The sequence below is a fragment of the Vigna umbellata genome, chromosome 8, assembly GCF_029865625.1.
Source record: "Vigna umbellata cultivar VRB3 chromosome 8, Vumbellata_1.0, whole genome shotgun sequence".
NCBI classification, from domain to species: domain Eukaryota; kingdom Viridiplantae; phylum Streptophyta; class Magnoliopsida; order Fabales; family Fabaceae; genus Vigna; species Vigna umbellata.
In genome coordinates this window covers 40,579,638-40,591,091 of record NC_142172.1, presented here as the reverse complement: position 1 = coordinate 40,591,091, position 11,454 = coordinate 40,579,638, and the positions used below count along the sequence as shown (strand labels likewise).

Here is an 11,454-nt window from a genome sequence, read left to right as displayed (position 1 = left end):
AATCTCAGGTTGTTCATCGCCTTTTGTTTTGCCCCCTTCCACCATAGCTTGAACTCTGCATCATACTTGAATTCTTTAACATATCCCACTGCTTCAAAGTAAGACCACCTGTCCGGATCAATTCCTTTTATAACATGTATTTCTCCTCCCACATATTCTATTCCCTTATTCTTCACGAACTTCCCCATGTGATGCAGAGAAAAATCAAAAACCATTGCTAATCCTACATTGTAAAATGCAAATTTTACTCACACAATGCACAACAAGCAATGGAGTGACAGTAAACATAAACGAAAATAACAAAATTACCTTCTTCGAATCGCCTTCCTGACACACACAATGCAAACGAACACTGGAGCAACAAAGTTATCAACCCTAATCGCGACTCACGTTCAAGATAAAACAAAGTTATCAACCCTCGTCTTTGATTCACTTAAGAAGATCCAATCCCTTAGTAAGTATATAAGCCCTTATCTCCGTCAGCTCATTTAATCACTAATCAATTTCAATTTAAAATGTAAACACACGTGGCAAATGTTACAAACGATACATGTCATCCCACGTGCCTATACGTTAGCCACATCACCCGAATTTTAACGCCGTTTGTATTGGAGGACCAAAAATAATGGTTTCCTTAAGGACAGGGATCTAATCGTGCAAAGTTTGAAATAGGGATGAAAAATAAAAACGCTTGATAGTTCAGGGACTAAAAACATATTTAACCCTAATAATATTTACTTTTGTTCTTACAATTTGATCCAAAGTTAAAATTTTTACAAAAATATCATTCCACAACCTTTTTTTTTCTAAATAATTTTTTAATTTTTTTACTTTCCTAATTCAATTTCCGAAAATTACTCTATCTTTAATTCTTACCAAATTATTATGGTTAGATATCAACTACTAGAACAGTTAAATAGCTTACCTTGTAGTAACATATTTATTTGACAATCATAAATATTTTTTTCTTTTGTTAAATTTTCTTAGAACATCTTCTATCAAATTTATTATCTCTAGTTGTCTACAAAAGTAACTTATTTCGGTAAAATGACTTAATGTACAATTATTTCAACAAATTAATTAATTATGAGGATATTTATAGAATTTGGAAGTGCAGGAAGTGTAAGATAAAACACCCTTTAATTAATTAATTATCTCTAGGGAACCGCGGCATATACCCCCTGTAACTTCTGAAATTCTCTGACTGGCAGAGAAGTTGAGACGTTACAGGGGGTATATGCCGCGGTTCCCTAGAGAACCGCGGCATATACCTCCTGTAACTTCTGAAATTCTCTGACCCAGTCAGCACCTGCAATAAATTGGCAGGGTATATGCCGCGGTTCTCTGGGCAACCGCGACATATACTCTGTTATTTAATTTTTTATTCATACGTGGCGTCAAAGGCAATGGTTGACTGGAGTATATGCCGCGGTTGGGAGCAGAACCGCGGCATATATGTTCGATTTATTTACAAAACTGCCACCGCGCACCATTATGCTGCGGTTTTCGTTGAACCGTGGCATAATGTGCGCTGTAAAAACCCAATTTTTTACTAGTGATATTCATTTATACACTCTGTTTCAGGTTGAAAGTGCATATCTCTGTGACACGAAACTTTTATTAAATTTGAAGAGTGATAGAGGGCATTCCCACCCCAATTTTTTTTAGTATAATCTATATATATATATATATATATATATACATCTATCTAGATATTCTCAATAATATTTTTTTACCGATGAGGATATACAATACCATAAAACCTATATAAAACATCGATATATTTTTTCAGTCTATAAAACCTTAAGACCATAAATTTTAACGTTTTTTAATCAACTTTTTTCCTTTTTACTTTATAAACTTTAAATTTACACTTAGAGATAAACTTCTACTTCAAACAGCTAATATATTACTACAAACCACTAATTCAAACAGCTCTTTTATTGTTGACTAGTAACATAATTTATTCACATTTAAAGTAAAATTTATTTTCATTATAAATAATTTCACTATATGCTCTGTCTTCATAAATATTTAACCATAAATGAAGTAGATAAATAAATTGAACGTGAATCATCTGAAATCGACGGGGCAGTGTGATTTCTTCCTATAAAAGTCGGTGGAAACCTACAAATAAATATCTTGTTGTGAAGTATAAGCTTATTGCAAAAGAAAAGTTCGGGACGTAACCTATTCTCTGCTTGTTTGACTGATCGTATATTCTAACTTAAACTTGACCACTAGGGTCGTTAAGAATTGAAGTTACGTTGGATTATTTCGGAATACGATGCATATGTTCTCGAATAGCCCGAAGTCACGTGAGGCGAGGCCTCGAGCAACGTTCACACGTATGTGCAGCCTTGCTTCCCGCCCTACCACACGTCCATGCATGCCTCCCTCTAAAATAAAATCCTGTGCTCCATGATCCGACATTCAAGGGCGCAGTGGCGGTTGCTCCAAATTCCTCCACTATTGTGGCCGCATCTGTGCATGCAATATAGAAAGAAAGACATAAAAAAATCTTAAATAAATGTCTGTAATACGAATGCATAGGTCCTTTCCCACTGCATATTATATGCAGCTGCTAAGGCTACGGCCATTCTAGAAGAGTGTAGAAAGCTATTATGTGTAACAATAAGTAGGAAACCTTATAACCACCAAATTAAGCCACGTATCTCTAACCCCACTTACACGCATCATGACACACTTTTTGTACTTTTAAAATACACGATATCTTCAAACTCACCTAAGCTTCTTGTCCAGTCCATGCAACCACGAAAGCACACCTATTTATACCGAGCCCCTTCCCTGCACTTCACAACCATCCCATCTTCATCACTCTCTTATTGCTTCAAACTCTGTTTCCATTTCCCTCTGCACTGTAATGGGCTTACCTTCCTCATCATCAGACACTAGCTGGTGGGTGTTTACACTTCCAGCCATAGCAGGAACACAAAACTTAACTCACAACCCACTCTTGCTCATAATCCTCACTGCAATTCTTTCCATTGCCCTTCTGGCGTGGGCCTTCCCAAGAGGGGGAGGAGGTCTTGCATGGAGAAACGGAAAGAACCAAATGGGCCGGGTTCCTGTACCCGGGCCCAAAGGAGTCCCTTTCTTCGGCCTCTTGTTTAGCTTAAACCATGCCCTACCTCATCGCACCCTCGCTTCCATTGCTTCAGCCCTATCCGCCACGAAACTCATGGCCTTCAGTTTGGGGTCAAGCCCAGTAGTTGTAACTTCCGACCCTCACGTGGCGCGTGAAATCTTGAACTCGCACCATTTCGCTGACCGTCCCGTTAAACAATCCGCTAAGAGCCTCATGTTCAACCGTGCCATTGGGTTTGCCCCAAACGGTGCGTATTGGCGCTTGCTGCGGAGGGTAGCCTCAACACACCTCTTCTCCCCGCGCCGCATTCTTGCCCACGAGCCAGGTCGCTTGCTAGACTGCGCTGCCATGTTACGGGCTATAGCTCAGGAGCAGTCCAAAAACGGGTTCGTGTGCCTAAGAAAACACCTCCAAGATGCAGCGCTGAATAACGTTATGGGAACTGTCTTTGGAAGAAGGTACCACGACCAAGATGAGTGTTATAATCGGCGTGAGATTGAAGAGGTGCGCGACATTGTGCGGGAAGGTTTTGAACTTTTGGGAGCTTTCAACTGGTCTGATTACGTTCCTTGGATACGCTTCTTTTATGACCCTTTACGTGTTCGAGAACGGTGCTCCGTTCTTGCTCCGAGAGTGAAGAAATTTGTAAAGAGGATTCTGGAGGAGCACCGAATATTGGCTCCATTCAAGGAACTTTCTGATGACTCGGACTTCGTGGACGTGCTGCTCTCTCTAGAAGAACATGACAAGCTCGAAGATGATGACATCATTGCTGTTTTATGGGTTTGTGTTTCTTTCATCCCTACAACGTACGGAAGTTTATTGCCCATGCATGTTTTAACACGTGCATGTGTTTGAAAAACCTACTGTAACTAAAGTATATAAAATCCGGGAATGTGTCGCATGACTCTAATTAAAAAATGATAACCCAAACATAAAAGATTCTCCAAATTTAACTGGGCAGAATGTTATATGTTTTAGAAGATCGATACATTTTTTTATTCATCTGCATTTTCTATTTAGCAAAAGAAATAAAAAAGAAACAAAAAATAGAGACAACCAGATAAATATTTAAGCACACTCCAAGGTGACACTAATGTCACGGTAATCATCTCTTATTAAATAAATTTTATTAGCTTGTAATTAATAATCCGGTAGTGTGGTTGGTATACAAACAACTTATATTAATATTTTTAAAACAACTTGATTGCACGCAGGAGATGATATTTCGTGGCACGGATACAACAGCACTTCTTACTGAGTGGGTCATGGCCGAGCTTATTTTGAATAAGCAAGTGCAAACTAGGCTTCGCAATGAACTCCGCAGGGTTGTGGGAAAGAAGATGGTAGTTACAGATGCTGATGTGATAAAATTGCCATACTTAGAAGCCATATTGAAAGAAACCCTGCGGTTGCATCCAATTGGGCCTCTTCTTTCGTGGGCCCGATTGTCCACGTCAGATGTCCATCTGAGCAATGGAATGGTGGTGCCAGCCAACACCACAGCAATGGTGAACATGTGGGCCATCACTCATGACCCTAGCGTGTGGCACGAGCCACTAGTGTTCAAACCAGAGAGGTTTGTGAAGAGTGAAGGAGGGGTCGAAGTGGATATCAGAGGTGGTGACCTTAGACTCGCACCATTTGGAGCTGGACGAAGGGTTTGCCCCGGTAAAAACCTAGGTCTTGTGACTGTGAGCCTTTGGGTGGCTAACTTGGTTCATCGTTTTCATTGGTTTCAAGACATGGCTAACCCAGTTGACCTAGCCGAGGTTCTGAAACTATCTTGTGAGATGAAGAACCCCCTCAGAGCCCTGGCATCTCCAAGGTTTACTAATTAAACCTCAATAATTATTCTGAGATTTGGTGTGTAAGATATGTGAGGGCAGTGTTATAAATATGTTTTGTATTTCAGGAAAATACTATTTTTCCTATAAAAAAGTGTCTCTAAGTGTGAGGATGTTTTATCTAGCTTTTATACAAGTGAGATAAATATCCTTTTTGTTGTAATAGTAAATCTTTACCAGTTTCTGTACGCAAATATAATTTATATAAGTTGATATTCAGCAGTATATGTCAGCAGATATATATATATATATATATATATATATATATATATATATATATATATATATATATATATATATGTTTGAATTTGATTAAGCGAAACAAGTTAGCCATCGAAGAATGAGAAAATTTGCTAAATTAAGTACACATTAGACTAATCTGATCCTCAATAAGAAAATAAGTGTTATGTCGTAAAAAAAATGTGTTAAATTTTTTTTTTCAAATAAAAAAAATGAGAATTGTACATCGAGAAAACAGTTGGTTAAGCAACATGCTAAAATTGATGACATCGATTTTTTCAATGTGCAAAGCTATACTAGCTACTAACTAGGACGGTTAACGATTTAATCTCCCAAAGGCATTACAGAAAAGAGAATTGCAAACACTTCTCACACACACTTCAACCAAGAAGTGCACTTTTTTGTTTTTTTATTATACTTATTTGACACAGTAACTTAACTTCATTAGTCATTAATGTGGTAGTAGGAGACAAATTAGTTGAGGATTAGGTTTGTTTCCTAAGATCAAAATCACGTTAAATATATAATAGTTTAACTCAAAGCACATGGTTCTAAAACTAATATTAGCTTATAAAATGTTTTGTAATTCTTATTATCTCTAATTGCAGCTGTCTTCCTCAAATGGGGCCACTACAAGTAATTAGCTTTTTTTTCTTCAACTGCTGCTCTTCCGATCTATTAAGTGATGCCACACTATTTATATTTTTTATTTATTTAAAATCTATTAGGCAATAATGGTCACCACACCCCCATTTGGTATTGGGGCAAGAAAAGGGAGGATGTGTTATCATTTGGGATGAATTTAACGCATGTAATGAAAATGTACAATATTAATTAATTTTTTCGTTGTAAGGTATATATATGTCAATTATTTTGTGATAAAAGTGATGTAAGTAAAATTACAATCAAATCGTCATGTTTAAACTCATGTACTGTGTTTTAATAGAAAAAGTTGCATCCTACTATAGTCAATATAACTTTATGATGAGTTATTAGTTCATGTTTTTATATTATTTGGATTTAAGAAAATGATTTTTTTTCTTAGTTTTACTGGTTAAAATTGATTTATGGTATGAAGTCAATAAATTACTAGATTTACGAGTATATCCACCACCGCTTGTAATCTTTATAAGAACCATGTAAGTTTTCTTTATAATTTTTCTTTACGATATTTAATATATCTTAATTCAATAGATAGTTGACATTGTAAGTGATTTGTTGACATTGGGGATAGTTTTCTTGAAAAGTATAAATTTAACATCATCAACTAATTATAATAAATCATATACGGAAAAAAAACGTGTGCATTACACAAAGCAGTAAAATAGAAGTCATAACATAATCAGAAGTCAGAATCGGGAAGCGAAGAATAATCGAAAGTTAACACTTTTTTGATTAAGCAATCTTAACTATTCGGAGGATGGAATCTCATTCCAAAGTTAGCCATTTATTATGGGTTTTTAAGTAAAGCTGTTGTTGCAGTGTTTTCGAAGAGGTGCAATACAATCTGTATCATACTCACCAAATAAAGCAGTTTCCAATATGTACGCTACCTTCAACTCAGATTGCTTTTTGACAAATTCCTCTTTAATTTCCTTTACAATTTTCTTACAATTGATTAAATGGCTAGATTGACGTGTTGACTTATACATTAGTGGTAAACATGTGACAATGAAGCCGCACCAATTTTTGAAGAATACAAGTAATTCATGCAAACTCAAATCAATAGCATTGTGCATAAAACTTTTTCCTATATATGTAACACTAACTATTACCAATAGCATTGTAGTACGACTTGCATAACATTTTCTCTTTTGTGAAAATGTCGTGCAGCAAGAATATTTTCATCCAAATTCTGTGGTGTTTTTCCTTGATCACTCTTAGTTCCCAAACACAGAGTCATTACACTTTTGAAGTGAGTAACAGAAAGTGGTGAAATGTTATTCGCCATGGCGTTCATGAATATAAATTTCTGTTCTTTTGTTTACTTTCCCCAGCATAACTCTTCAACACGGATACCTTTTCACAGGAAAACATTTTTTTTTTCTATAAAATTATCATATTTTGCAGGGGAGATTAAATGGGTTTGATTAATCTTGCAGGTTAGAGAAGCCCAGTATACCAGACTTTGTTCCACAAAAAGTATACTGACAGTGAATGGAAACTTTCCAGGACCAACTATCAGAGTCAACAGAGGAGACACAATCTACGTTGATGTTTACAACAAGGGAAACTCCAACATTACTTTACACTGGTAATTTTCTATCTTAAGCAATTTTGAAACCTATGAGTGGATGAAAATTAACCATTACCGATTTATGGACAGGCACGGAGTGAAGCAGCCAAGGAATCCATGGACAGATGGTCCATCATACATCACTCAGTGCCCCATCCAACCTGGTATGAAATTCAGACAAACCTTGATTTTTTCTTTTGAGGAAGGGACCATATGGTGGCATGCTCACAGTGAATGGTTAAGAGCCACTGTCTATGGTGCTATCTATGTCTATCCAACCAAGACTACTCCCTACCCTTTTCCTCAACCCGATGCCGAGATTCCCATCATATTTGGTATGAAAAATTATCCTTAACAGTTTTTTTTTTCTGCAATTCACCAAATATAGCTAGAACATACTGATGCAAGTATGTGGGAAAAATGCAACGTTTTTATTTACTTATGTATATGCAGGAGAGTGGTGGATTAATGATGTCAACGAGGTCTTCAGACAGTCTTCTGAAACCGGAGCAGCCCCAAACATATCTGATGCTCTCACTATAAATGGTCAACCCGGGGATCTCTTGCCTTGCTCAATTCCAGGTACGCATCAATGTTCAAAGTTGATGAAGTTAATGATGAACTTTCAACTTCAAACATTTGTAACTTTGAGGTTTGGCTCTAAACGCCACAATTTCTTGTAATTTTCAGAAACGTTCAAGTTTAATGTAGAACAAGGGAGGACTTATCATCTCCGAGTTATTAACGCGGCACTGAATCTGATTCTCTTCTTCTCCGTTTCCCAACATAACCTCACTGTTGTTGGTTCTGATGCTGTATACACCACGCCATTGACAAGGGATTACATTTGCATATCACCAGGACAAGCAATGGATGTGTTGTTGCACGCCAACCAAGAACCTGGTCATTATTATCTAGCTGCAAGGGCATATTCAACTGGGCTTGGTGTTGCCTTTGATAACACCACAACCACTGCTAGAATAGAGTACAGTGGCAATTACACTCCACCTTCATCTCCTTCATTACCCAACCTCCCCGACTTTAATGATACACAAGCAGCTTTGGACTTCATCACAAACTTGAGAGGCTTGCCTGAGAGATCCCCCAGTCCAGTCCCAACAAACATCACAACTCAAATAGTCACCACTATTTCTGTCAACACTTTGCCATGCCCTAATGGCAGAAACGACTGCCAGGGGCTAAATGGAACCATTTTCTCTGCTAGCATGAACAACATAAGCTTTCAAACCCCCGACATTGACATTCTAAAAGCCTATTACTATCATATCAATGGGATATACGAACCGGGATTTCCCAGATTCCCACCTTTTACATTTAACTTCACTGCAGATCTTTTGCCTATAACGTTGAATACACCAACGAAAGAGACTAGGGTTAATGTGCTGAACTATGGTGCAACAGTTGAAATTGTTTTCCAAGGAACAAACGTTGTTGGAGGGATAGACCATCCTATCCATCTCCATGGGTACAGTTTCCATGTTGTTGGATATGGATTAGGCAATTTTAACCAAAGTCAAGATCCCTTGAATTTCAATCTCGTTGATCCTCCTTACTTGAATACTGTGATTGTGCCAATAAATGGATGGGCTGCCATTAGATTCGTGGCTGTGAATCCTGGTATGTAACACCAAATACGAGTTTATATTTAACTTTTTTTTTTCAAATTTTAAAATGGAGAGCTTATGTAATTTTTCTTACACGAACTGCATGCATGTATTTTCAATTGCAGGGGTATGGTTTATGCACTGCCATCTAGAACGCCACCAATCTTGGGGCATGCAGACAGTTTTTATTGTGAAGAATGGAAACTCTTCAAGTCAAATGTTGCCACCGCCGCCGCCAGACATGCCCCCATGCTGAAGAATATTCTGGACTTTCTCTGTTTAAAGAACTTTACATTGAAAACAATAAGTTAAATGTTTGTTTTACCTTACCTCTCCGGAAGGCATGTGTTCCAAATTTGAGGAAATGAGTTCTCCGAGTGTATTGCTTTTTGTAATAATTCACTTGTTCTTTTATTATTTTTGTTGCAGGGCATTATTAAACGGTCTTTTAATTAAGATTTTCTTTCGGCTATTAATTGCTTGGTGTGTGTAGTCTTTGGTTTTGGTTAAGTGTCACATGACCATCGCCAAGTAAAAATGACAGCAGACTCAAAACATTATCGATTGCTGGCTATATAGAGCTAAGGTGTTGTAATTTTCAAAATCCTCCCATCCAATAACTTATATCGAATTTAAAATTTAGATCTATTTTAACTAATAAATTATGTTAAATCCAAATCAAATAAAATATACTTTTTACCAATAAAAACATTGATTTTGATTTTTTTAATTTAATTTAAATCAAATTAAAACTACTTTATCAATTAGAATGAGTGAGAGACATAATCAATTATGAGATCCAAATTTAACTTGAATGTTAACTTATGTATGTTTTATGTATTGGTTAAACATAAAGTTGAACTTAGAATTTAGTCAAATTCGACTTGATTTTGTTTAGTGTGACTAATCCTAATTAGACCAATCACTCAACTTGAAATGAGATTAATCCAACTCATTTTAACACCATCTCAACTTAATGTTTAGGCCCAACACAAATCTATATTGACTTTAGTAGAGTTAGGCAGTCTACTTAAGTCAGACTAGACTCAATTAACTTGAACCTAATTCAATTTAGATTGAACATAACTTTGTCCTGACTTGTGTCAATTTGGTTCCAACCAACTTGATTCAACTTAAAGAAACTCGACTTGAACTTGAATTAACTTAATTCAAGTTATACTTAAGATAACTTAACTCACGTATCAATTTTACTAGACTTGATATAAGTTGGACCAGCTTAACTCAATCTGTATACGAATCTACACGTCTTAATGAATGTTCGAATATGATTAATCTAACATTAAAATAGTTTAATTAAAAAATAAATTTTAAAATTAACAATGAAACGTCTACTTATTGACCTTCATAAGTAGGTCTTAACGAATTTACTTAAATTTTTTACTTGTTTGTGTCGATTGTTTAATATTATATGTGTAGTTTCTTTTAGTGTTAGTTAAAGGGGCAACAACACCCTTGTGACACGAGGAAAGACTTGCTGGTTATCTAAGAAAAGAATTTTGTGTTACTATTTTTTTTTTCTAGTTATGCGATGCAGATTTGGATACTCATAAAAAAGTAATAAAGTAAAAGTAACTCAAAATAATAATACTTGTTATTATACTTATTTATTTTTATGAAAGGGGTCTGAAAATATCCTTTTTCTTTAAGAAATAATGTCCTTCCACCGATCCTTTTCTTTTTTTTTTCTTTCTGAAAACCTTCCACCAGTTACTACCTGTATATATATTTTGTATTATGTGACTAAAATTACACTGACTGTTCAATAATTTTTAGTTATGCACCAATTAATTTAAGAATAGTTCTTGAGGCAATATGGATCATAGAAAATACATTTTAAATGGAGATTTTCTAGCTTATAAAAAAATGGAAAATTACTGTAACATTTTTTATGTTCTTTTTAAATATTTAGAAATTATATCAATCATCTGTCATGTAAGATTGCTCTAACCATAGTTTTACTAGAATAAATTAGACAATCTCTTTTAAATGACGTTGGTAGCACATTTTTTTGTTGGTGAGAGATACGAATTGAGACATTTCCATGATACAAGTGATATGAATCCCAGGTATAGTGTCGCTCCTATATGGAAATGAAACGTCAATAAGACATATAGAATATCACATATCGAAAAGCAACTCCTTTTGAAGTTGTACTAGTTAAAAAATATGGAGAAAATACGCTGATATGTGCATTTGTAAAATGTACAAAAAGTAGAAAAACATATCATATTGGAGATCCGTTGATAGTTCCAGAAGTGTAGATAGAGGAAGGCTTTGTTGCACTTGAGGTTGAAAAGGCAGTGCAAGAAAATATAGAGCAAAGCGTTGTTGAGACTAGCTAGACAGAAAAGGACTTATTAGTACTGATAATTTGAG

The 11,454-nt window shown here is 35.8% G+C and overlaps 2 protein-coding genes across 2 annotated transcripts; both read left to right on the top strand.

Annotated features, from left to right (window-relative positions):
• The first annotated feature begins 2,884 nt into the window (after positions 1–2,884).
• LOC148194689 (cytochrome P450 78A7-like) lies at positions 2,885–4,987 on the top strand. The gene is made up of 2 exons (XM_088095654.1): positions 2,885–3,892; positions 4,327–4,987. The coding sequence occupies exons 1-2, from the start codon at positions 2,885–2,887 to the stop codon at positions 4,948–4,950; spliced, it is 1,632 nt and encodes a 543-aa protein (XP_087951780.1). The 3' UTR covers positions 4,951–4,987.
• A 2,017-nt stretch (positions 4,988–7,004) lies between these two features.
• Positions 7,005–9,480, top strand: LOC148194688 (laccase-15-like). The gene is made up of 6 exons (XM_088097518.1): positions 7,005–7,111; positions 7,299–7,450; positions 7,523–7,767; positions 7,886–8,014; positions 8,123–9,070; positions 9,183–9,480. Exons 1-6 carry the CDS (start codon positions 7,019–7,021, stop codon positions 9,311–9,313), a joined length of 1,698 nt encoding a protein of 565 aa, XP_087953644.1. The 5' UTR covers positions 7,005–7,018; the 3' UTR covers positions 9,314–9,480.
• The last annotated feature ends 1,974 nt before the right edge of the window (positions 9,481–11,454 follow it).

Excerpts from the sequence above, each read along its gene's own strand:
- LOC148194689 (XM_088095654.1), top strand. The coding sequence starts at position 2,885 with ATGGGCTTACCTTCCTCATCATCAGACACTAGCTGGTGGGTGTTTACA. Across the intron at positions 3,893-4,326 it reads ACATCATTGCTGTTTTATGG|GAGATGATATTTCGTGGCAC; the intron begins GTTTGTGTTTCT and ends GATTGCACGCAG.
- LOC148194688 (XM_088097518.1), top strand. The coding sequence starts at position 7,019 with ATGTCGTGCAGCAAGAATATTTTCATCCAAATTCTGTGGTGTTTTTCC. Across the intron at positions 7,451-7,522 it reads TCCAACATTACTTTACACTG|GCACGGAGTGAAGCAGCCAA; the intron begins GTAATTTTCTAT and ends ATTTATGGACAG. Across the intron at positions 8,015-8,122 it reads CTTGCCTTGCTCAATTCCAG|AAACGTTCAAGTTTAATGTA; the intron begins GTACGCATCAAT and ends TGTAATTTTCAG.